Source organism: Danio rerio, chromosome 18, assembly GCF_049306965.1.
Source record: "Danio rerio strain Tuebingen ecotype United States chromosome 18, GRCz12tu, whole genome shotgun sequence".
NCBI classification, from domain to species: Eukaryota; Metazoa; Chordata; class Actinopteri; order Cypriniformes; family Danionidae; genus Danio; species Danio rerio.
In genome coordinates, this window is record NC_133193.1 from 11,204,442 (window position 1) to 11,232,281 (window position 27,840).

A 27,840-nucleotide genomic window follows, 5' to 3' on the forward strand; every position below is an offset into this window, starting at 1 on the left:
TTTGTTAGACCAGGGGTCTCAGATTCACATCCTGGAGGGCCGCAGACCTGCGGAGTTTAATTCCAACCTTGCTTCGACACATTAAACTGCAGGTTTCAAACAAGTCTGAAGGACTCAGTTAGTTAGATCAGTTTTGTTTAATTAGACAGATCCCCTAGTTTTTCACTATTTTTATTTATTTATTTTTTTTTTGTGATTTTCTTTTGCGATAAAGATGACTGATTTTGTGGTGGTAATTCCCAGAAATTTGCGGACAATTTTGCAATAAAAAAAATCAATATAATATATAAATATAAAAAAAGTATATATCCATAGCCAAAAATAGCCAACAAATACACTGTATGGGTCAAAAAATTTCTTTTCTTTTTTGTCAAACAACATTAAATTATTTAGCATATATCATGATCCATGAAGATAATTTGTGAATTACCTACCATTAATATATCAAAACTCCTACAGAAATTGTGCATTGTTGTGAACATAATTTGGAAAACATTAAACTTAAATTTCTCTGTTTTGATTTATTTGAAACTCTGATTCTGTATTTTCAAGTAGTTTTTATATTAGTCAAATATTGTCCTGCCTAAAAAAGTAATGAAAAAACTGTACAAAAACACGCACATCTCTCTAAATTGGGTGCTCAGCCAAAACCGCAAAAAGTGGAAATAAATGTCAATCAAAGGCGGCAACACCAAGGCTCCAAAAATACAAATTTATTAAATTAAAAAGGCTGACACAGAGCATGTAACGTTTCGAGCCACCCGGCTCTTCATCAGACAAAGTTCATCACAATCAGGTGCTCCTTTTTGTACACTTCCGGATCACATGATCTCCTCTCACATATATGCCCACATATTCATACATGTATATGTATACATACACAATCATTCATAAATACATATACATATAAACAAATAAATACATGTATACACATTCACATATAGTCTATAGATTTGATATTTCAAGTCATATTACAATATATATATATATAAATCAATAAACCATAATATTACATCACAAATTATAATAAAGAAAAAAATAAAAAATAAAGAAAATAATAAAAAATTGATGTTTACTGCCTAAAAAAAGTAAACATCAATGGAAAGATTATTTATTCAACTTCCAAATAATGCTGAAATCTCAATTTTTAAAAATGGACTCTTTGACATGGTTTTATGGTCCAGGGTCACAAATATTAAGAAAAAAACTACCCTACTGTTGCATCGCAATGTGTAACTTTGAGCGGTTTCTTCACACTTTCAGCTATCTGTGCCTGAGGACGTCTTGGGGCAAGTGTTGAAACATGTCAGTGTTATTACTAAAACTCAGGCTCAAAGAAATACGACGTTTGCTGTACGATCTCCATAAAAATAACAAAGCTCCAGGTCCAATATATGGAGAGTATTAACTTCAACCAGTCGAAATCAAACATGCAGAACACATTTCCGTCCTTGGCGTCAGCAAGAGCGAATGTTATGAAATATTTCCATCTTGCCTCAAAGTTCCATCATCCAGCTTTTGGATTAAAAGAAAAGACGCGAAGGTTTCCTCCCCTCCCCTTTACCGTAACAAACTCGTAACACAACTGGAAGACAATGCTTTTTAATGAGCTCGGCTATATTGTTAAAGGCATGAAAATACATGCGCAATGACAAACATTATTGCTCCCAGCGGACTCCATGTGCGGAGCAGGCTGCGCGATCCGGACGGTTTTACTTTATTTTAGCGCGCCGGCTCTGATCACATCTGAAGGTTTGATCTCTCAAGGACAGATGCTGAGATGCGATCCGGTATCAAGCGGGCTGATTGAGAGAGACACATAGGCATGGATTGAATCTCTGAACCGTGGATGCCGTACTTAACCCCGAGCAGCGCTGATATGCAAACACAAGCCCTAAAACCATGGGGTGCCAGATCTACTGGAAACAGTTCAAAGTGCTCCACCAGTTTCCAGCGGTGCAAAACACATGACTGAATTTGTCGGCTGAAGTTAAGAGAAAGGAACCACTTTCGGGGCGTCTTTCAAGGAGACTTTGAACACTGCAGGAAAGGCTAATTTGATTTTGACAGTGCCGAAACTGAACAAACGCTCCTAGTATATCAGCCATATGTCGTCCGCTCGCCAGAGAGCCGAATAACGGTTCAAACAGTAGGAAGGCCTACACGACGGGAATCGATTTATAGTGTGCACTTTTATTTCCTTCAAATGGTCTCATCTATGATGGATTGCCGTGTTTTACAATAACAGCACTGTTAACAAGTGTGGTCTCTTTCAGTGCTGGCTATTTGAGTCTTAAGTCTTACATTTTTTGGCACCCATAAATAACTCCCTTTCTGTTTGTCACTGAAATCCTCTTCATATTTCTTAGAACAGGATTCAGAGCCGTCACCGCAGGCTAAGTAAAAAGCTTGCTCTTACGTTCCCTGAGGTGAGACCATCAAACTGTGGTAGATCAAGAGTCATATATTGATTAGAGTGATTAGAGTCAAATAGTGATAAATGGCTTATTTAAAGGGATAGTTCACCCACAAATGCACATTTGTAGCTAATTTACTAATGATCAGGCCATCCACAGGCTTCCCTCGCTTCTTGAAATTACTTTAATTCCAGACACATGGATTCAAGGCCTGAACATTGCTTGAATTACATTTGAAATGATTTTTTGGTGTTATTTCAACAATTGTCATGCTGCTGTCAAAATCGGAAGGAAAAAGATTTGTTGCATATTCTTTGGAGTTTTCCTGTTTTGTCAGATTTTTGGAAATATATAATTGACTTATCATCAAAAGTTACAGACATCAAACTCCTGGAATCTGGATATTGGGGGACACTTTACTGGATACATCTCACCATAAAAATACTTCACATTTTAACTCTTAACTCTTAACTTTACATTCTAACTAAAGAGTGTACTTTACATTCACTCTTCATCTACAACATATTGGATCAACAAACTTATTTCCTACTGCACCCCTAAGAAAATACTGTTCAGTGTCGTAGAATCATCAAATACTTTTCTGGTGTATCTACCTTCCATTTTTAGTTGCATGCTTTAAGTTGTTTTATTTTTTTATTTACTTATTTATTTACTCATTCATTTTTTTATTTATTTTTATTTATTTTTATTTTTTTATTTGTCTATCTATCTATCTATCTATCTATCTATCTATCTATCTATCTATCTATCTATCTATCTATCTATCTATCTGTCTGTCTGTCTGTCTGTCTGTCTGTCTGTCTGTCTGTCTGTCTGTCTGTCTGTCTGTCTGTCTGTCTGTCTGTCTGTCTGTCTGTCTGTCTGTCTGTCTGTCTGTCTGTCTGTCTGTCTGTCTGTCTGTCTGTCTGTCTATCTATCTATCTATCTATCTATCTATCTATCTATTTACTTACTTAATTTCAAATATATGAAAATGAAATCATATTGTACAAACATTAATAGACTTTTTTTTACTTAACCAAAAGCGAGGAAAGTAAGGAGAAACAAAACCGAAAACCACCCAGCTATGCAGAGTCAAGACAGCCTATAACAAGCTGTCTGTATAAACACACACACACACAGCAGCAAACAAGATAAACGCAGCATCACGCTGTCTCATTCACACACATACATACCGTACACGTGCTCACTCGGGAGTCGGGAGCGATACTGTTAGACCGCCCGCTCCCGTCCAAAATTAAACCAGTTACCGACTGCTCCAGCGCTTTATTTGGAAATGTATTTCTGTAATGCAGACCTCTATTCTAAAGTAGAAGTAAACTGGCCTGAGTGGAGAGCAGATTGACATTTTTGGGTGAACTGTACCTTTATCTCCTATAGACTGATTTTATTTGATCGCCATTTTAAAAGCAAAATTGAGACTGCAATGGAAAGAAACCTGGAAGCATCGCCTGTCACACTGGAATGTTTTGCATCTGGCTGTATATCTTATCAGCGAAGAGAAAGTGACACAAATTTAACTATCCATTCTGATTGGATAGTTAAATTAAAAGGGATATCAGACCTCGATTTTAGTTAAGCTGAGGGAAATGGCACTAGTTAGCTAAGGTTTTTTTTTTTTTTTTTTCCCCAAACAAACCATTTAGCAAACTCAAGTTAATGAACTGATTCTTTCACTATGTTAGACCTGTCACGATACTGAATTTTGGTACTGAAATTAAAACATTTCCAGCTAACATTTAAGCACTGTTGAGTGCATTCTTAGACAGCGCTGATTTGCCATAGTCTTCACAAGTGCTCAACAGAAATAATTGTGATTGGCCGTTAAGGTCATCAGTTCACCGCACTTCACTGATCATTACCAACTGCAAATACAGAAAAGCGATCCACTGATGACTTTAAAACGCTCCAGTGTCCCTTTATTTTTGTTTGCACTCAATGACGAGCAGTGAACTGATGACCTTTATGGCCAATCACAGCCATTTCTGTTGAGCACTGGTGAATACTTTGGCAAATCAGTGGTGTTTAAGAACACGCTAAACAGCGCTTTAATGTTAGAGGAAAATTGACATTTTTAAAATGTCAGTACCGGGACAACAATATTACAGACAACATGAGGGTGTGCTACAGAAGACTGCATTGTTTTATTGCTCACCTGGTTACATAGGCTGAAGCAAGGAAGGGTCCCCATGGTGTTTACCTGGTGCAATTAACTGAAGCCTAGGAGAACACCTAACGTATTACTCTTAAAGAGATTATGATTTAGTTTGATGCCTAATATGATTTTAATTGTTTAAATTAAATTAAACTGAACTGAATAATATTATAGTGATGTTTGCACCATATCTCATTTTAAAATCGCTGGAGATTTGTAGTCCACAGCATGTTATTACAATGTTTACAGTGCTGATACTATACTTCCGGGTTTCTTTCCACCACAGCCTCACTTTCGTTTTGTAAACTGGCAGCTGTGAAATAAGCGTATAGCTGTAGTGTGGTTTCTACAGTGTGTGCCTAGTGCCTAACCATAATAATAGAGGTCTTGTAGTCTAAATATGTCATTACTGAGCTCATTATAGTTCCAGAACCCAATATCAACATTTTCAATAGTGTACATTTGAAATTCATCTGAGTATATCAGTCTATATGTCTGTTTATGGACATATGTACTAAACAATAGCCCCTTTCACACAGTGATACCGGAAAATATCCGGAAAATTTACGGAACGACTTTACCGGTATGTTCAAAAAAGCGCTGTTCACACAGGCGAGGACGTTACGGAAATTTTCCGGAAAAGAGCATTCACACATCCATTCCAAAATACCGGTAAATTCTGACATCATTCACCACAAATGAGCTTTAAACGGCTGCGCTTGTATTTGTAAACATTTGACTAAATTACAAACTCTTTTGATGATCAATATTGTAAACAACTTTCACAGGATCATATTCGCATGTCGAGATGTTCATAATATGTGCGTGTGCTGCCGCTCACAGGCTGTTTCATGGGCACACGCAAAGCTTGAAGGTAAACAAACAACGGCTTATCATAAGCATCTTATCGATGATTATTTGCACAGTTGGCATTAAGGAGAACATATAAACGTTATCTGACTAACTTCTAGCAGCTAAATGCGTCTGGAAAAATATTCAAAGGCTTTTATTCTCACAAACCGCGCGGACGTAAATGCGTCTGACTGTTGTGATTGGCTAAAGCAGAAGTCTTACGTCAGCACGTTCTAGACGTGCACGCGCTTATTCCGGAAATATTCCTTCTGCGTTCACACAGCGCAGCATTCCGGCAAATTGCCGGTAATGTTACAACTTCTCTTTCCGGAAAATAGCCAGAACGAATTTACCGGTATTTTCAAAAAGGACCTGTTCACACATACAACCTTTCCGGAAAATTGCCGGTAATTTTCCGGAAAGGTCTGTATGTGTGAAAGGGGCTAATGATCCTCCACTGTAGCTTTTGGGGGGAAAAACAAAACAAAACAAAAACAAGCCATAGGTACAAGCATCCAGAACACGGCATATGCTTATGATCAGTCAGGCTAGTGTGTTCAGCGTGTAATGGTTATCAGGAGTGCTAGCATATGCCGTCTGATGTTTGTTTGTGTCTACAGAGTGAGAGTCTGTTGAGATATTTCCTGTCTGGCGGATCAGGAAAGATAATGCTTTTTATTTGTTCCAACCGTTCCCAGATATACTGGAGATTTCAGTCTGCCGTAGCACGTTCGGCGCTCGCATCCAATGCGGACCTCAAGCCGTTGGTATTCATGTCATGTGCTTGTAATCTTGAAGGATTCAGTAATGATTTCTTCATACGGCAGGTCTGTGTTCTCACTTGACCTCCATTTGTGATGCGAACAACAAAAAAGATGATTTACCGTCCAAGTGAAAATACACCAGTGAAAAATGAGGAGGAGAAAAGGGAAAATATTTGCTGAAATGGCACATTGGATGTCCCTCAATGGTGTTGTGGGGGAATTTTACTGCCTGAGATGTTTCGTCAAGTTATTGAGGATATTTATTCACACAGTGTGTTTGTGTATTTTATTAACTAAGGATCACCCAGTGTACAATTTTTGTGTTAGAAATGTATGCAAATTTATGCAGAATGGAATAATGGCCCATTTGCATATTGAAAAACACTATGAAAAATGTTTTCAGTTATCAACAAGGGAAGTATTGTGATATTTCCCTCTCTCTTTGCGTGTGTGTTTGTGTGTGTATTGTCTGGCTGTGTGCAGTAATTTAATAATTATAGATCATCCATTGTTACATTTTTGTGCTAGAAGTTTATGCAAATGTGTGCAGAATGTAATAAGTGGTTTATATTTAGGCAATATTGGTGATATATGCAGAGATGGCACAAGTACAAACTTTACTCAAGTAGTAGTACAGATACTGTTGTTTAAAACGACTCTGGTAAAAGTTGAAGTACTGACTTCACTTTAGTACTCAAGTAAAAGTAAAGAAGTACGGCCAGAGATAAGTACTTAAGTAAAAAGTATTCATTACTATACCTGCTTTAGTTTCACGGTAACTACACCGCACATCATGTAAATAGCAATACAAAATAACTTGCATTTCTCATTTTTTCGTAAAGATTTTGTTGCCAATTTATAGCAGCAAAGTAGCCAAGCAACATCACTCTATTCTCATCACAATATTCTCCAACAACACTGATTGAATAGTTGCCCTGTATATCATCAGTTGGACACAAAACTTAACTTTACTGCTGTTAAGAATAACTGCTGCCATTCTCATTTATTTATTCTAAGACGTAATTCTTCAGCCTATATACTGTATTTATTACTAATAAATGTCTTAAATTTAATACTTATTTTGTCCAATATATATATATATATATTTTTTTCTTTTGATAAAATAAAAACTGAATCTATTTGACTAATTTTTTTTTGCATTTTGCTAAAGCTGCTTTATTTTCTTCAAATAGCAACAATCATGCAGCTCATATGATTTGTTTGTGTTTTCAGAGTATTGTGTATATCTTATTAAACAGATAAAGTTATTAAGGCGGTTTTGCACCATCTTTTTTCTTTTTACCACATGATAATTGCCTTACCCTTTGCATTATATTTTTATTCATAAATGACCCAGTATAAATAGTTTTTATGTTCTATTATATTTATCTAACAACAATCCAACAAATTAAAATGAAGAGTACAGTCTATGGTGTATATAATATAGATGTTAAAACTATAAAACAGTATAAATTCTGTACTAGGAAATTTGAACCCAACCCCCCAGTAGTAGAGATCAGAGAAGTACAGTACAACATGGTCAGAAGTTAGAAGTTAAATACCAGATTTGAACAGAAATGTGTCTCTTGTTTTAACCTGTGATCCGGTCCACCAAAATGCAACTTGTTACCCGGTATAAACATGGCAATAACCGAGGACCCCCTCTGTCTCATCCACGTTAGCCATTATGGTAAGCTTAATAAACGAGCCTACTTACAGTGCGGAATCAGAGGTTGAAAAAGCCGTACAATTACAAAGAATGGATTGACAAGAAATAATATAGATCGCGCCACAAAACGAAAGTAACAAGCCTGATTTAAAAGTACAGATATTTGTGTAAAAATGTAAAAAAAAAATAATAAAGTCAGAAAAATAAATGGAGTAAAGTACTGATATCAGAAAAATCTACTTGAGTACAGTAACAAAGTATTTGTACTTTGTTACTTCCCATCTCTGGAAATATGTAGTAAATAGGAAATATGTGGGGTCCTGAGGGTGAAATAGGGTTTCTATGTTGGGGAAATACGAGCAATATGGACAATATGAGTAATATATGGGTGATATGTGGGCAACATGAGTGATACATGGGTGATATGTAGGTAATATTGGGCAATATGGGTGATTTGTCTAATATTTAGGCAATATGTGGGGTCCTGTGGCTGGCATGGGGTTTCTATGTAAAGGATATGCGAGCATTATGGACAATATGAGTGATATATGGGTAATATGTAGGTGATATGTGGGCAATATAAGTGATATCCATGCAATATGTAAGTGATATGTGGGCAATATTGGTGATATGTGGGTACAATTTGAGATTCTGGGGGCATTAAATGAGTAATTTGGGGGAAATGTGTAATCTGGGCAATATGGGTATATGTGAGTGGTATATGGGTGATTTGAGGGTGTTTTATGAGCAATTTGGATGATATGCGGGGGACATACTTGCATATGGGTAATGTGCGTGGCAATATATGGGCTATATGCGTAAGATTTATGAGCAATAGAGGTCCTCAGTGTCATATATGGGTTGATAGGTTTGATATGTGGCCAATATGGGTCATATGTCTGTGATTTGTGGGGAATATGGGTGTTATGTCTGTGATTTGTGGGCATTATGGTTGATATGTCTGTGATTTGTCGGCATTATGGGTAATATGTCTCTGATTTGTGGGCATTATGGGTGATATGTGGGCAATATATGGTTGATATATATGTGGAGTTTGGATATATGGGCATATAAGTGATCTGTGTGGCAATAGGTGGGTTAAATGCATGACGTGGGTGATTTATGGGCAACATGTGGGATGCTTGGGGTCATATATGGGTTGACATTATATGTGGGTAATATGGGTGATATATGAGCATTTAGGTGATATGTGGGCAATATATGATTTATATATGGGTGATATGCGGAGTCTTGGTAATATGTGGTTGATTTGTAGCTGTTTCATAGGTGATATGTGGACTAAATATTGGCGTATGGGTGTTATTTTTGATGATATATGGGCTATATGCGTGACGTGGATGATTTATGGGCAACAGGTGGGGTCTTTGGGGTCATATATGTGTTGATAGGGATGCTATGTGGGTAATATGTGGGCATTATGGGTGATATGTTGGCAATATATGGTTTATATATGGGTGATATGTGGACAGTATATTGGCATATGGGTTATATGTGTGGCAATATGGGTGACGTGGGTGATTTAAGGGCAATTGGTGGGGTCCTTGGGGTCATTTATGGGTTGATAGGGTTAATATGTGGGAAGTATAGGTGATTTGGGGATGTGGGCAACGTGGGTGACATATGGTCAATATGATATGTTGTTAATATGAAGGCAATATGTGGGTGAATTGTGGGCTCCTAAGAGCTGCACTGGAGCAGCACTCTGAAAACGGTAAAATCATATTAATTAGGGATCACCCAGTGTTCAATTTTTGTGTTAAAAATGTATGCTAATTTGTGCATAATAAAATAATTCCTCATTTGTATATTAAAAATGACATTTTAGAAAAAAAAAATGCAATACAGAAATGTTTCTAATTCATAATGTAAACAAGCAAATAGGAAGGTATTATGATATGTTTCCTCTATTCATCTACAGTTCTCGTTATTTGTTAGATTATTTGTATTTTATGATTTTTTTTTGTCACATATTGGTTATTTTGATCAGTGGCTGGGTATTTGAGGGCGAGGAGTATTTGGGTGGGCCTCAAAAACATGTATAAATCTTTCTTTCCTGTTTATAAAATTACTGCTGCTGGTCTATATTCTGCATGAAAGATGTTTGGACTGGCCAAATATTATTATTTGTACGATACTTTGACAGCTTTTTATAGTCATTCTTTTGTTAGCATAGAATAAAGAGGAAGAATTTGCATGTAAATCCTTGAATGTCATTGCAACGGTAATCAAGATATGTTATCAAGTGCTTGTGCTGTACAAAACAATAATTATACAGCTGTGATTGAATTCAATGTATATTTGTTTGTGTCAGAACGTCATTGCATGCTTAGCCAACTTAAAATAAAATAAAAATATAATATTGTCAATAGTCCAATATTATGATAATACAGTTTTAATAATATGCCCGTAATGAATAAAAATGAACCAAATGGTTATTTTTAGACTGGTGCCAGATATTCTCAGGGCTTGCGGTCAGTAGCTGTGTGCATGAGCTGTTATGATCTGAGCGATATCTGATATGTGGACAATATGTGGGTGATATGGACCAATATAATGCAGTACGTGGTGATATTGGTTGATACAATAATGATATATGGGTGATATGTTGGTGGTATGTGAGCAATAGATGGGTGATTTGGGGAAATATGTGTGTATATAGATGACATGCATAATATATGGGCAATAATATAGGTGATGTAAGGCCAATGTGGGTGATATGTGGCTTATATGTGCGTGATATGGGTGATTTTTGGGCGATATATGTTAAATATGCCAGATATGTGGGCGATATGGGTAAATTGTTGTCAACATGGGTGCAATGCAGATGATATGCAGGCAATATATGGATAATATGGGTAATGTGTGGGCAATGAGGGTGATATCTGAGCAATATGGGTGATAAGTGGATTATATGTGAGGAATGTGGTTGATTTTGGGGTGACATAAGTTAAATATGGCTTATACATGGATGATATGTGGGCAATATGGGTGAATTGTGGGGCAGTAAATGACTGATATTTGACCAATATGGGTGATATGTGGTCAATATTTTGGCAATATGTTGGTGATATATGGGTAATATGTTGTCGGTATGTGTGCAATAGGTGGGTGATATGTCAGAATATGCAGGCAATATAAGGGTAATACAGATGACGTGGGTAATAATATGTGGGCAATATTTGGAGCCCTTGGGGCCAAATGTGGGTGATAAGTGGGCGATATGGGAAAATAGGATATGTGGATGGTATTTGGGTGATAAGTGAGTAATATGGGTGATGTGTAAGTCATATGTGGGCGTTGTGTGAGGTCCTGACTCCTGGAGCCGGTATTTTGGTGATATGTGGGGAAAAAAGCTTTGTATGTGACCTACATGAGTGATATGTTGGAATTATAGATGATTTGTGGGCGATATGTGGGTAGTGTGGGTGATATGTGAGCAATATTTGGGCAATATGGGTGAAAATGGCTTATATGTGAGAAATATGGCTGATTTTTCGGCGATACTTTATATGTTAAATAGGGGTTTATACTGTATGTAGCTGATTTGTCGGCATTATGGGTGAATTTTGGGGGTGATATTCGTCTAATATTTGGGCAATATGGGCGATGTGAGTGATATGTAATGTTTAGGGAAAATCTGGCGATGATGTGGGCAATACGGTGACAAGTGGGTGATATATGGGTGATGTGTGGGTGATTTGTGGCCATTATGGGTGATATGTGGGCAATATATGTGATGTATTGGCAATATGTGGAGTCTTAGTAATATGTTGGTGTTTTGTGGGCAATGTGGATGATATGTGGACAATATAGAGGCATAGGGGTGTTGTGTATGGCAATATGGGTAAAATTTGGGTGATGGGTAACAGGTGGGGTCCTCAGGGTTATATATGGGTTGAAAGGGTTGACATGTGGGCAGTATACTGTGGGTAATTTGTGGCATTATGGGTAATATGGGCAATATATGGGTAATTTGGACGGTATTTGGGTGATAAGTGAACAATATGGTTGATATGTAGGCAATATGGGTGATATGTGAGTTACCGGTATATGTGGGCAACGTGAGGTTGGTAATATGTGGGGAAAAAAGCTTTGTATGTGGCCAGTATGAGTGAAATGTTGGCAATATGGGTGATTTGTGGGTGATATATAGGTAATATGGGTAATGTGTGGGTGATATGTAAGCAATTTTTGGGCAATTTGGGTAATAAATGGCTTATGTGGGCAATATGGGTGTTTTGGGGGGAGATATGTTAAATCAGGGTTTATACTGTACTGGCATTATGGCTGATATGTGGGCAATGTGCAATATGTAGGATGTGGGCCATATGTAGGCAATATATAGGCAAAATCTGGGGATGATATGTGATATCTAGGGAGATGAGGGTGAGTTTGGCAATATGAATGATATGAAGGTGATGTGTGAGCAATATGTGAGGCCCTGGGAGCAATTTGGGGGAAATGGTTGATGTGGGCAATATGGTGATATATGGGTAATGTGTGGGTGATTTGTGGCCATTATAGGTGATATGTGGACAATATATAGGCATGGTGTAATATGTGAGCAATATGGGTGAAATGTGGATGATTGGCAACAGGTGGGGTCCTCAGGGTTATACATGGATTGATAGGGTTGATATCTGGGCAGTGTAGTGTAGGGGATTGTGGCATTATGGGTAATGTGAGCAATATTTGGGAGATATATGGGTAATATGTGGAGTCTTGGGGTCGATATGTGGGCAATATGGGAAATATGAAATGTGAACTGTATTTGGGTAAAAAGTGAACAATATGGGTAATATGTAGGCAAAATGGGTGATATGTGAGTTTTATGTGGGCAATGTGTGAGGTCCTGGAGCTGGTATGTTGGTGATCTATTGGAAAAAAAAAGCTTTGTATGTGGCCAATTTAAGTGAAATGTTGTCAATATGAGTGATTTGTGGGCAATATATAGGTAATATGGGTAATGTGTGGGTGATATGTAAGCAGTTTTTGGGCAATATGGGTGACAAGTGGCTTATATGTGGGCAATATGGGTGTTTTTGGACGATATATGTTAAATCAGGGTTAATACTGTACTTGGCTGATTTGTGGGCAGTATGGGTGAATTGTGTGGGGTGATATAGGTGATATTTGTCTAATATTTGGGCATTATGGCTGAAATGTGGTCAATATGTTAGGTTCTGTGGGCAATATGTAGGATGTGGGCGATATGTAGGCAATATATTGGCAAAATCTAGGGATGATATGTGGTTTCTGGGGATATGTGGGCCTTATTGCCATGAATGATTTGTAGGTGATGTGTGGGCAATATGGGTGATTTTCGGGCGATATATGTTAAATAGGAGTTTATACTGTACGTAGCTGATTTGTGGGCAATATGGGTGAATTGTGGGAGTGATATATGGGTCATATTCGTCTAATATTAGGGCAATATGGCTGATACGTGGGCAATATATGTGCAATAAATGATATCCTGTGGGCAATATGTAGGATGCGGGCGATTATGTAGGCAACATATAGGACAATTATGTGGATGATATGGTTTCTGGGGATATATGGGTGATATTGGTAATATGATTGAAATGTAGGTGATATGTGGGCAATATGTAAGGCCCTGCGAGCAATTTGGGGAAATAGTACATGTGGGTACAGGCGATATATGGGTGTTGTGTGGGTGATTTGTGGCCATTATGAGTGATATGTGAGAAATATATGGGTGATGTATTGATAATATGTGGAGTCTTGGTAATATGTGGGTATTTTGTGGGAAATATGGGTGATATGTGGACTATATATAGACATATGGGTGATATGTGTGGCAATATGTAGGCAATATGGGTGATTTATGGGCAACAGATGGGGTCCTCGGGGTCATATATAGGTAATAAGTGAACAATATGGGTGATATGTAGGCAATATGGGTGTTATGTAGGCAATGTGGGTCATATGTAAGTTTTATGTGGGCAATGTGTGAGGTCCTGGAGCCGGTATGTTGGTGATCTATTGGAAAACAAAGCTTTGTGTGTGGCCAATTTGAGTGAAATGTTGGCAATATGAGTGATTTGTGGGCAATATATAGGTAATATGGGTAATGTGTGGGTGATATGTAAGCAGTTTTTGGGCAATATGGGTGACAAGTGGCTTATATGTGGGCAATATGGGTGTTTTTGGGCGATATATGTTAAATCAGGGTTTATACTGCACTTGGCTGATTTGTGGGCAATATGGGTGAATTGTGTGGGGTGATATAGGTGATATTTGTCTAATATTTGGGCATTATGGCTGAAATGTGGTCAATATGTTAGGTTCTGTGGGCAATATGTAGGATGTGGGCGATATGTAGGCAATATATTGGCAAAATCTAGGGATGATATGTGGTTTCTGGGGATATGTGGGCCTTATTGCCATGAATGATTTGTAGGTGATGTGTGGGCAATATGGGTGATTTTCGGGCGATATATGTTAAATAGGAGTTTATACTGTACGTAGCTGATTTGTGGGCAATATGGGTGAATTGTGGGAGTGATATATGGGTCATATTCGTCTAATATTAGGGCAATATGGCTGATACGCGAGCAATATATGTGCAATAAATGATATCCTGTGGGCAAAATGTAGGATGCGGGCGATTATGTAGGCAACATATAGGACAATTATGTGGATGATATGGTTTCTGGGGATATATGGGTGATATTGGTAATATGATTGAAATGTAGGTGATATGTGGGCAATATGCAAGGCCCTGCGAGCAATTTGGGGAAATAGTACATGTGGGTACGGGCGATATATGGGTGACGTGTGGGTGATTTGTGGCCATTATGAGTGATATGTGAGCAATATATGGGTGATGTATTGATAATATGTGGAGTCTTGGTAATATGTGGGTATTTTGTGGGAAATATGGGTGATATGTGGACTATATATAGACATATGGGTGATATGTGTGGCAATATGTAGGCAATATGGGTGATTTATGGGCAACACATGGGGTCCTCGGGGTCATATATAGGTAATAAGTGAACAATATGTGTGATATGTAGGCAATATGGGTGTTATGTAGGCAATGTGGGTCATATGTAAGTTTTATGTGGGCAATGTGTGAGGTCCTGAAGCCGGTATGTTGGTGATCTATTGGAAAACAAAGCTTTGTGTGTGGCCAATTTGAGTGAAATGTTGGCAATATGAGTGATTTGTGGGCAATATATAGGTAATATGGGTAATGTGTGGGTGATATGTAAGCAGTTTTTGGGCAATATGGGTGACAAGTGGCTTATATGTGGGCAATATGGGTGTTTTTGGGCGATATATGTTAAATCAGGGTTTATACTGTACTTGGCTGATTTGTGGGCAATATGGGTGAATTGTGGGGGTGATATATGGGTGATATTTGTCTAATATTTGGGCATTATGGCTGAAATGTGGGCAATATGTTAGGTTCCTTGGGCAATATGTAGGATGTGGGCGATATGTAGGCAATATATTGGCAAAATCTGGGGATGATATGTGGTTTCTGGGGATATGTGGGCCATATTGCCATGAATGATTTGTAGGTGATGTGTGGGCAATATGGGTGATTTTCGGGCGATATATGTTAAATAGGAGTTTATACTGTACGTAGCTGATTTGTGGGCAATATGGGTGAATTGTGGGAGTGATATATGGGTCATATTCGTCTAATATTAGGGCAATATGGCTGATACGCGAGCAATATATGTGCAATAAATGATATCCTGTGGGCAATATGTAGGATGCGGGCGATTATGTAGGCAACATATAGGACAATTATGTGGATGATATGGTTTCTGGGGATATATGGGTGATATTGGTAATATGATTGAAATGTAGGTGATATGTGGGCAATATGTAAGGCCCTGCGAGCAATTTGGGGAAATAGTACATGTGGGTACGGGCGATATATGGGTGACGTGTGGGTGATTTGTGGCCATTATGAGTGATATGTGGGCAATATATGGGTGATGTATTGACAATATGTGGAGTCTTGGTGATATGTGGGTATTTTGTGGGAAATATTTGTGGGAAATATGGGTGATATGTGGACTATATAAAGGCATATGGGTGAAATGTGTGGCAATATGTAGGCAATATGGGTGATTTATGGGCAACAGATGGGGTCCTCGGGGTCATATATAGGTTGATAGGCTTGATATGTGGGCAATATAGGTGATTTGGGCAATATATGGGAATACATGGGCGATTTGTGGGCTCCTGAGGGTCGCAGTGGAGGAGAGGGTCGACCTCAGTTCTCTCTGTCTCTCATTATGTCCTGCTTTCATATTCAGTCCTGCTCCTTTGATTGTTTCCTTTGCATGTATCTGTCCCTCTTTCTTTCTTTCTTTCTTTCTTTGTTTCTTTGTTTCTTTCTTTCTTTCTTTCTTTTTTTTTTATTCTTCTGTCATTCATTGATGCTAATTCTAATGTTTGTTCTTCATCTGCCGTCCTCATCCTCATCTCTGACTGTGTTCTCCTCATTTTGCATGTAAGAGTCACCTGCCTCATTCCACCTCACACCATCTCTCACACCATAGATTTGATGTACAGTATAGGTGCCAGTGCGGTTAATGTGTGCTTGAGCAATGTGACACATGAACAAAATAATCCACTTCCAAGAGCAAATTTTCTTTTTTTTTTCCCTTGGACTTTACGCAAACAGAAAGTATTACCTCATAAACTGGAACGAGGGAGGATTTTTTTGAGCAATCCAGATTTTAATATCCATAATACATGCTGCCTCCTCAAAAAGCATGAATCATAATTTAACAAGCAAAATGTTATAAATTCTATTTGCGAAATTGTTAGAATTGTATAATTCATATTGTAATGCTTTATGTCTGAGGTATTCACATGGTAGTGTTCAGAAACACAAGCTTCCGCTCACATTTCTCTACATTTCTAAACTATTCAAAAAATGTGAATGTTTATGCAAGGGGGACACAAAGGAGATTAAATGTAAATAAAATACAGACTTTTTTCCATAAGAGGATTGAGCTTAATTTTTTTTTTTTCCTTCTCTCTGTAGAAGAGCATATTAATCAGATTTATGCCTCCATAAATGAACTTTTTAAACACTGTGTATTTCTGTAGCTCAACAGAAACTTTCACCATGATGTATTGTAGACCTGGAGCACATTAACCCTCAACCCAAAGCTGAAAGTAAACTACAGAGAGTGAAATGTTAACATTGTTTGGTTCTCTTCTTTAGAACCCCAAATTCCAGGAACCTGTTACACTGGATTTTCTGGATGCGGAGCTGGAAAATGATATTAAAGTCCAGGTATGGCATAACACACAAACACACACACAATGGCATGATCACATTTTTTGACTGCACTGATATATCACTTAAGACATGCAAGTAAACACTTCCAGAAAGGTGTTTCAGTACAATATGTGAAAATTTGTGATAAAGAATACACTCAAATACACTCATTTTGCTGATTGTTCAAACTACTAATTTAAATTTTTAGTTTTTTTTTTGTGGGGGCAACTTAATTATTTTATGCTCAAACTACTTTAATTTGTAAAAAAAAAAAAAAAAAAAAAAAAAAAAACCTTAACCTAATTTGTTTTTGGAGCACATGAAGGAGTCGTGTGGAACCCTGCAGCATTTTATACAGTGAAGGGTATTACATGTCTGAATAACTTTAGGAAAACATTGCTGCATATAAACCCAACTGAAAACACTTGTTTGCTCATGAGATGCATAAATACTAGCATAGATAGTGGAGAATACTATTACTATAGTGATGGTTAGCGGATGACATAAGGCCTGACCACAAAAGACACAGAGCATTTTTTTGCACAAAACGAAAAGTGCATTAGTGTGGAATAAGTTGCTATTTAATCAAGGAGAAATGTATGAATACAGGTGAACAAGGTGCACAAATGTAGGAGGACCACTGTCCTGCAGAGTTTACTCCAAATAGCTCTAACATGCTTTTCTGGATGTTTCTACTGAGTCTGATTAGCTTGTTTATAGTGTATGTGTATTTATTTTAATTTAAAGCTAAACTCTTTGGAATAAAATTGTCTTTCTAGAACAGGTTTGGACACCCTACTTTACAAAAAGTGCTGAGTTTGCATTATTTTTGCCCCAAAACTTTATTGGGCATTTTCTTTAGTGCCTCTTTCCCTTTTTTAACAAGGGATAGCTCACATAAAACGGAAACATTTGTCAAATTTTACTTGTCACAATCTTGTTTGAGCTTCTTTTTTTTTATTGAACACAAAATCGTAGTAACTGATAACCACTGACTTCCATAGTATTTGTTTTTCTTACCATTGGTGTTCCTGGTTATATGTCCAATGCCTTCTTTTATATTCAGCAGAATAAGTGTATAATATCTGATATTTTGACAATATGTGGGTGATAAGCTCTTGAGCTTATAGAGCAATATTGGCAATATGTGGGTGATGTTGATGATTTATGGGTGATATGTTGGTGGTATGTGGGATAATGCATGATATATAATCACTACCTGGTGCCGACAATGATGTCCGCCTCCGTGTCGTGCAACATCACTACTTGCCATACACTTTTATACACATATACACTTATTTAACAACACATTTTACATTCCACATTGAACAGCTGCACATATAACATTATATATAGTAATATAGCTCTACATACACTTGTTTAGTTGTATATTTGCATTCACTACTTAATGCTTTTTATATATATATATATATATATATATATATATATATATATATATATATATATATATTTATTTATTATCTGTATTTTGTCATGTCTTTGTAATTCTGTTGCACTGTAGAAGCTCTGTCACGAGAACAAATTCCTCATATGTGCGAACATAACTGGCAATAAAGTTCTTTCTGATTCTGATAAATGGGCAATATGGGGGATATGTTGGTGGTATGTTGGCTATAGGTGGGTAATATAGATGACGATGGCAATATATAGAGTCCTAGGGGCAATATGGGATTGATATGTTTGCGATATGGGAAATAAGAATGATATGAGGACAGTATGTGGGTGATATGTCAGTGGTATGTGGGCTAAAGGTGGGTGATATTGGGGAATATGTAGGTAATATAGATGACGTGGGCAACATATGAAGTCTGGGGGGCAATATGGGATTGATACGTTTGCGATATGGGAAATAAGAATGATATGGGGACAGTATGTGGGTGATATGTCAGTGGTATGTGGGCTAAAGGTGGGTGATATTGGGGAATATGTAGGTAATATAGATGACGTGGGCAACATATGAAATCTGGGGGGCAATATGGGATTGATACGTTTGCGATATGGGAAATAAGAATGATATGAGGACAGTATGTGGGTGATATGTCAGTGGTATGTGGGCTAAAGGTGGGTGATATTGGGGAATATGTAGGTAATATAGATGACGTGGGCAACATATGAAGTCTGGGGGGCAATATGGGATTGATACGTTTGCGATATGGGAAATAAGAATGATATGAGGACAGTATGTGGGTGATATGTCAGTGGTATGTGGGCTAAAGGTGGGTGATATTGGGGAATATGTAGGTAATATAGATGACGTGGGCAACATATGAAGTCTGGGGGGCAATATGGGATTGATACGTTTGCGATATGGGAAATAAGAATGATATGAGGACAGTATGTGGGTGATATGTCAGTGGTATGTGGGCTAAAGGTGGGTGATATTGGGGAATATGTAGGTAATATAGATGACGTGGGCAACATATGAAGTCTGGGGGGCAATATGGGATTGATACGTTTGCGATATGGGAAATAAGAATGATATGGGGACAGTATGTGGGTGATATGTCAGTGGTATGTGGGCTAAAGGTGGGTGATATTGGGGAATATGTGGGTAATATAGATGACGTGGGCAATATGTGGGCAACATATGAAGTCCGGGGGGCAATATGGGATTGATATGTTTGCAAAATGGGAAATAGGAATGATATGTGGACAGTATGTGGGGAATAGGTGGGTGATATTGGAAAATATGTAGGTAATAGAGATAACGTGAGTAATATGTGGACAATATATGGAGTCCTGGGGCAATATGGGAGTGATTTGTTTGGGATATGGGAAAAAAGAATGATATGTGGACAGTATGTGGGGAATAGGTGGGTGATATTGGGAAATATGTGGGTAATCTGTGAGCAATATATGGAGTCCCGGGGGCAATATGGGGGTGATATGTTGGCGATATTGTAAACAAGAATGATATGTGGGTGATATGTTGGCAATAGGGCTGATATATGTGGCAATATGGTTTATATGTGAGTTATATGTGAGGTGAAATGTGGGAAAAATGCATTATATATGGGTGATATGTTGGCAATATGGCCGATTTATGGATGAAAGATATAGCAATAGCAATATAGCAATATTTGGGTACTGTGATATAGATGATTAAAAAAAACATCCTTGGAAAAGATTTCTAGAACAGGTTTGGATGCCCCTACTTTACAAAAAGGGCTGTGTTAGCATGTTTGTTTGTTTTTTGGTGTAGAAACATGTGAAGGTTGAGTTAATGTTAACAGAATTTTCATGTTTGGGGGAACTATCATTTTGGTTTGAAGGGATGTGAGTGAATAAAAGACAATATATACTGTATTTAGTATACACACACACACACACACACACACACACACACACACACACACACATATATGTATAGTGAATAAACATTAAAACTTCTCTTCTGATCTTCTCAGATACGGACTATGATGATCAACAATTCAAGCGGTGAGAAAACAATAGAAACACTTGTCAAATCTCAAGATGAGGTGAGCAAATTTTGCTAGAACTCTTCAATTATTACATTTATGTTTCTGCTGATTTGATTGATATATACCTTTCTCTTAACTATTTCAGAGATACATTGATCGTGGAATCAGGAAGTACACATGGGCACCAGTTAATGGGACAGACTACAGGTTTGAGCGCTATACCTACAACATGCGAAGTGTTTGATAACTCCCAGAAGTCATCGTAATTATATATATATATATATAAAACACATTGTCCTTTCCTCTGTGCTTGTGGGTGTTCTGCAGCCTGGCCTTGGTCTTGCCTGAATACAGTCTGCATTACATCGAAGCAAACCTGGGGGACACTATAAAACAAGTCATGTGTGAGTACCGTTCGTTCACCCCCAGAACACACACACCAGCTCCCCATGTCGAGCAAACACACTATCATTTACTTAAAAGATCAGATAAAGACATCGGTATGCAATGCTATTGTTTTATGAAATAGTTAAGACCGAATATTTTTCATCAGCTTGCAAGAGAGGTCTGCCTATTTGTGTGTGTGTGTGTGTGACCTCGATTGTCAGCGCCGGTCTCTGTATTAAACTGAGGTCCAGCTGGTCTCCACCCATCCTGAGCAGTGTAGCCAGGCGTTTGATCTGACTCTCCCCAGCACACAGGGGCCCCGGCTGGGAAGAGAGACTGCAAACGCTCCCTCCCCTCTGGACATGTTCTGCTTTGCTCCAGAGCTACACACACACAAACACAGACGCACAGCTCATTTGGAGGAATGCTGCCGGTTAAACTCTATCGATAGCATGTGGCATTCTGTCAATTTAGCACAGAAAATGATTTAGCAATAGTGAAGTATATTGGGCGACCTTGTTTTTGGGGGGCTTTGCTTTTAGAAACTGAGGTATACGTCAAACTTATTTTCCATGGTAAGTGACAGATGCTGTCGATAAAGCTTAACTTGTGCTTAAGCCAGAGCATTCGGTTGACTCTGAAATGAAAATTGCCATTATTTACTGACTTTTGTGCGAGTCTAAAACTTCTATCAAAGATAAAAGGAGAACTTTTAGGTTGCTCTGAAAGTTCATCCATAAAATCACTGTATCATTATATGTAGTCTTTCTGACTCTTGAGATATGTACATGCCTTTTGAAGCTTGATGAACAGGCTAATACAGTTATGTGATTCAGTTATGTTGATTCGAAAACATCGTTTAGGAACAGAACAATATAGTGATGGGTGTTTCCCAAAACCGTAGCTGCTTTGTCGCAGATCCATCGTTTGAACCACGCAAATGACACTCTAAATGGGGTGGAGCAACAACTTCTTTAGAGTAAAACTTCATAATTTTTTGTGCAAATTGTATTGTTTTACTTGCATACATGCTTAAAAAAATCCAATATTAGTTTTAGTAAATCATGCATTTGTTTTCATATTACCTAAATTATATATGTAAATGGCACATATTTATAATTTGAGAGCAAATTACACCTTAGAGAGATGACCTTAATGTTTTTTTTTTTAATCATACCAAGTTTAAATGTTGGAACGTTCTAAATGAATAGGGCATAGGGGCAATAGAGCACAGCCAGGAACTATTCTTCTAAATACAGCTCTAGGGGTGTAGTTGCAAGTGACACGATTGAGGCGCAGTTTATAAATGTTTGTTGGAACGATGGATTTGGGAAACACCAAATCAACAAACTATGTTTGTTACGACAGAACTTGCGAACTTAGTTGGCTAATGATGGTTTTCGAACACGCACCTCTGACCAGTCTGGTTTTGGAAAACAAAGATGTTGATCAACACTGTGCTGAGTGAGAAAACGTCAGTAAATAATGACTACAATTTTCATTGTTTTGCAACTATTCTAAAATAATTAGTACTATAATCTATTATAGTATGTAAATCCATGTGTGGTGGCACAGTCACCTCACAGCAAGAAGGTTGCTGGTTCAAGAGCTAGTGTGTCACGATACTGGAATTCGATACCAATCGGTGCTGAAATTTTTAACATGTCAATTTCACGCTAACATTTTAACAGAAATGACTGTGATTAGCTGTGAGGATCATCAGATCATCAAACTCACCGCTGTTGATTGAGTGTAAAAACAGATATAAGGACACCAAAGATCAGTTGATTCATCAGCGGATCGCTCTTATGTCAGCTTATAAACAGATAAGCTGATCTTTAAACACTTCAGCGTCCATGTAACTGTGTTTACACCATAGACTGTAAAAGATATGGACGTGGTATCTGTGACATCATGTAACATAGATTTCTGAAGAACACTAATAAAGCTACAAGTAGGCTTGGCAAACCGTCGCCATTTTGTTTGCGCGTCATTGTGCCAACCGGAGGTTTCCAAAAAAGGCAGAGAGGCAAAGCCTGAACGGAGCTAGCATTTTGTTTAGACAGACTTTTCTTTGGGAGAAACTCTTAATACTTCATTACCTGCTACTCGTTTGTTGTACATTGAGCCCATAAGCATTGTTCTTATGACGTTTTTTTACAGGAAGAAAACCTGATATTTTTACATATTGCGAATTACTTCTAAATACTTCAAATATAGTCTGTGTTAGTAAATGCAAGGCTATTTATGAAATCTAGGCATAAAACTGTATGACAATATTTCAGATGACTGTTTTATAGCCTACAGCTAATCAATCTGTCAGATTCTGGAGTGCATTACATTACTTAACAAAATTAAAAATTATTAATTATCTTAAATTAAATTAATTTATAGCTATGGTATATAAAATTTCACTCACCTGGGAAAGGGAGGCCACTTAAATGGTTTGTGCACAATTAGGTGCGCAGTATGTCCTAGTATCTGATAATTGTAGGAAATAAATCCAAAAGGCAGTTGACTGTGTAAAGCCACATAAAACAAAACAAAATTACGATGTATATGCCGAGCTCAGTGAATAATCAGCTAGAATCAGCTGAGGTAATGTGACATTGACCAGCGAGACCTAGATCTCACTCAAGTGGCCACGCCCTTAATTATGCAGACTTAATAAAACTTAATATAAACAAAACGGATGAGTTATGAAAAAAATTCACCCCCTCACAGTTGTGATGAAGTGTAACATTAAGTATATACACCAAAATGATTTATTGTATCAGGCAGTAAACACCTTTTTTTTCTGCTGTAAAATTGGCCATTTTAACAACAGGGTCAGTAGAAGTGTGCTGTATAATGGAGCCAGGCCTAGTGGAATTTCGATGAATTGCAATTTCAGTCACTTTAGTTTTAGCTTCACGAGGGAGAGCGGTATGTTGCCGCTTGGTTTACACTCAATCAACAGCGGTGAGTTCGGTGAACTGATGACCTTCACGGCCAATCACAGTCATTTCTGTTTAGCAAATGAAGACAATGGCAAATGGCGTTTAAGAACGTGCTCAACAGTGCTCAAATGTTAAAGGGAAATGAACATTTAATAATGTTAAAATAACTAAATTTCAATATCATAACAACTCAAGTCCCAGCTGAGTCAGTTGGCATTTTGTGTGGAGTTTGCATGTTCTCTCTGTGTTCACGTTGGTTTCCTTAGGTTGCTCCAGTTTGCCCCACAGTCTAAAGACATATTCTATAAGTGCATTTGATGAACTAAATTGGCTTTAGTTCTGGGTTGCAGCTGGAAAGCAAATGCCAGAATAGTTGGTGGTTCATTCCACTGTGGCGATCCCTGATAAATTGGAGACTGAGCTGAAGGAAAACGAATGAATGAATGAAATCCACATGTGCAATACTAATAATCTCTTTTTTTTGCAAATCTGTCTGTGATCTGTCCTTTCCTGCTTTCCATCTTTGAATGAAACAGCACAATGGGGCAAGTACTATCTTTCTATCTTTTTTTGAAGTTCCCCTACTGTCTGCCGCCGTAGTTGTAGCCATTTTTATTGACACTATTTACATTTTTTTTTATGCATGATTGTAGATTAGTTTTCAAAGCTTAACTCATCTGTTTGTTTGAGTGTCATATTTATTTATGCTTGGTCTGTGAAACATCAGTCGTTTAATTGCTGACAGTGTTTGGTGCTTGTCTAAACATGCACGCTCAGTTGGAGATGTAAAAAAGAAAAACCTTGAAAACATTGAGGGCTGATGTCAAAGTAACAGATTCCATACTAGAATTGATTTATAAGCCATGGAAATACAACATGTAAATGTGATCAAGACAGTCTGTTGAAAATCAAACCGAGCATTAGAATGAGGAAGAAAAGTGACATGGCATAGTTATTGCTGCCAGACGGGCTGCTCTGAATGTTTCAGAAACTGCTGATATACTGGGATTTTAGCACGCTAATATTCTTTTCAATTTAATTCATCTTTATTGCTAAATAACATAGATTGTGTCAAAGCAGCTTAACATGGAAGTTCTAGTAAATCGAAACTGTGTCATTTCAGTTTTCAGAGTTGAAGTTCAGTTTAGTTCAGTTCGGTGTGGTTTAATTCTTACTGCAGAAAGTGCAAACACTGAAGAGCAAATTCATCGTTGCGCAGCTCCACAAATCCCAAACAAAGCAAGACAGTGGTGAGGAACAAAACTTCACCAATTGACGAAACTGAAATAAAAAACCTTGAGACAAACCAGGCTCAGTTGGGCATGACCATTTCTCCTCAGGCCAAGCTTCTTTTGCAGAGCTTCAGTATAGGCGCTGGTGGCTAGAAAATGCAGGGCATCCATCGTGGAGAAGTTTCAGTTGTGAGTAGGTCACTGGCGGGTGTTCACACTGGCCCATGCGATCAACGTAAAGACTCATCTGGCACTTGGATCTTTCAGGAATCTGTCTCATGCTCTCCACTTGTCCATGATCGCCACATCGTTTGCTCAGGAGATGGCCTGGTCCAGGATTATAGATACCTCTAGAAGTCATAAGTGGGAAAGTAGTGGTTCAGTTTAATACAAATCTGACTGTTGAAGTAAAGTAGAGTCACCAGCAGCTCCACCCACCCCAAGCAAGCCAGAAGAAACAGTGTCATGGACATCAGTAATCTAATAATTTACCTAAATTTGTGCTTATATGAGTTTTTTGAATGTGCTTTTCATGTTCCCAATATGCATTATAATACATAAATCAATTATCATTACATCACCACGTTATCCAATGTTGCATTTTTTTTCATGTTCAACCTACTAAACAGTTAATTTTACTTTGTGTTGGGACAACAAGAAATTGTGTGGAACCAAGCATTTTTACAGCAAACTGTGAGGTGCTGGATGAGAGTCTGAAGTAAGGAATGAGAGAAGAGGGTTGTTTGATAAAGCACAATAAATGAAAAGAAACCCTTTGCATTTCCCAGACAACATTTGTTAAGTTTTATTCAATGATGGCGGTTCAAATGATCTCCCCGGAGTTCACTGTGCTTGCACTTGAGCCTTTGAAAATGCAGGTGTCTGTGATCCTGAACTGACTTGGTGGGTGCAAAGAATAAAGTGTCAAACCGCCATGTGTGTATGGACTATCCTGTCGCGATATGTGACGAAAAGTCCTAGGTAATAGGTTGATTAAGGTGTTTACATTTCTGTACTGCACTTCAATAATGCAAATAATTTGATTAATGTTTACTATGATTATTACTTTAGCTGCATTAAGGTCATCGAAAATCTCTGATTACATGCTAGGCTCTTGATCAGAGTAATGTCTTATTCGTATTCGAATTAAAGTATTGGAGTAGCAAGGAACCAAAACTCCATGGATTGAAGGAAATGGAGAACAAACCTTGGGAGAAACCAGGCTTAGCTGGGACAAGCAGTTCAAAAGTAAAAGCCAGAGCTGCAGTCTGTACATAGGAGGCTAGAGAACGATGAACATCCATCATGGAAAAGGTGCAGGTCCAAATAGGTCACATGGCAGGTGTTCGGACTAGCCGATGGGATCAATGCAAAGATTTACCTGTCACTGGGGCCTTGCAGGAATCAGGGTTGCGCTGATTTGATTGCTACGGCAAATGTACTGCACGCTATATGCTCTGGATATGGGCCAGATCCAAGATTATTTAAACCAGGGGTGTCCAAACTTGGTCCTGGAGGGTCGGTGTTCTGCATATTTTAGTTTCAACCCTAATTAAACACACCTGAAACAGCTAATCAAGCTCTTTTTAGGTATACTAGAAGCTTCCAAACAGGTGTGTTGAAGGAAGTTGGAGCAAAACTATGCAGGACACTGGCCCTCAAGGACTGAGTTTTGGACACCCCTGATTTAAACCTTGTGATAAGGATGCCATTCAAATCACAGATGCTGTTCAAATTACAGTGTTCTTTGGAATGTTCCAAGCTCCAGTTTTTACCATAGATTACCACAGTCTAATGCTTCGTTCACACCAGACGCGGCACGCACGTCAAGCGTGAGTGATTTACATGTTAAGTCAATGCAAACGCACGATAAGACATCCTGCGGCGCGATATGCGCGAATGGCGTGGCGCGAATGACGCAAATTGCGCGAATGACAGGGACGAATTGAGCGTTTTGCGCGTTTGACGTGCTTAATGAACGTTTCGCGCGAATCTCTTGATTTCGAAAATCTGAACTTCAGCGTACATTCGCGCCGCATTAACCAATCAGAAGCTTGCTCTTGTGGGGGCGTGACTGTGACGTAGAACCTGCTGTCGGTGTTCCGAGGGAAATCCTCCAGCCTTCACCGACAACAGTTCATGAAAACTCGGCTTGGCTCAGTCAGAAACACTGCTGAAAGCCTCCGTCATCCAGGTTTATGAGTTTATGAGCTCACAGAGCTGGATGCACCTCTGAAAGAATGTAGTAGACTCAGACACGACCCTAAACGTATCGACGCTGTTTTTCAGTCTTCATAAAGCACATAAACACTGTTATTTTCTTCATTAAATCTATGTTAGCCATTTAGCTACGAAGCTAGAGTCTTCGGGCAGACAGAAGCCCTGCCCATCACGCGAATCCGCGTCTGTTCTGATGTGAATTTGACTCGCGAGTGAAGCGGGGTTTGACGCGCGAATGAAGCGAGTAAACTCAATTTTTTTTTTTTTACACGCAAATACCGCGATTTATCCGCGCGTTCCGCATCTGGTGTGAACACAGCATAACAATCCTTTAGAGGATTAGGTTTTCAAAGTTACTTGTTTGAAATAATTTGGGGGAGAGAAATGGGGGGAATTTAGTGTTAGAGCAAAATGGCCAAACTGGTTTGATCTGATAAAAA

General features: G+C 38.1%; 1 protein-coding gene across 9 annotated transcripts in view; it reads left to right on the forward strand.

Annotated features, from left to right (window-relative positions):
• The window catches only part of LOC101882457 (voltage-dependent calcium channel subunit alpha-2/delta-1), a 229,543-nt gene that overhangs the window by 148,503 nt on the left and 53,200 nt on the right, over window positions 1–27,840 (forward strand). For 4 of the 9 annotated variants that reach the window (XM_073930291.1, XM_073930290.1, XM_073930289.1 and 1 more), the window contains 4 exons: window positions 17,123–17,194; window positions 20,608–20,679; window positions 20,768–20,829; window positions 20,950–21,026. In XM_073930291.1, coding sequence (XP_073786392.1) covers window positions 17,123–17,194; window positions 20,608–20,679; window positions 20,768–20,829; window positions 20,950–21,026 — 283 coding nt within the window. Of the gene's footprint in view, window positions 1–2,369; window positions 2,430–6,143; window positions 8,050–17,122; window positions 17,195–20,607; window positions 20,680–20,767; window positions 20,830–20,949; window positions 21,027–24,484; window positions 25,971–27,840 lie in introns of those variants that run through there. The other 5 variants (XM_073930287.1, XM_073930286.1, XM_073930292.1 and 2 more) reach the window with 4 other exon arrangements.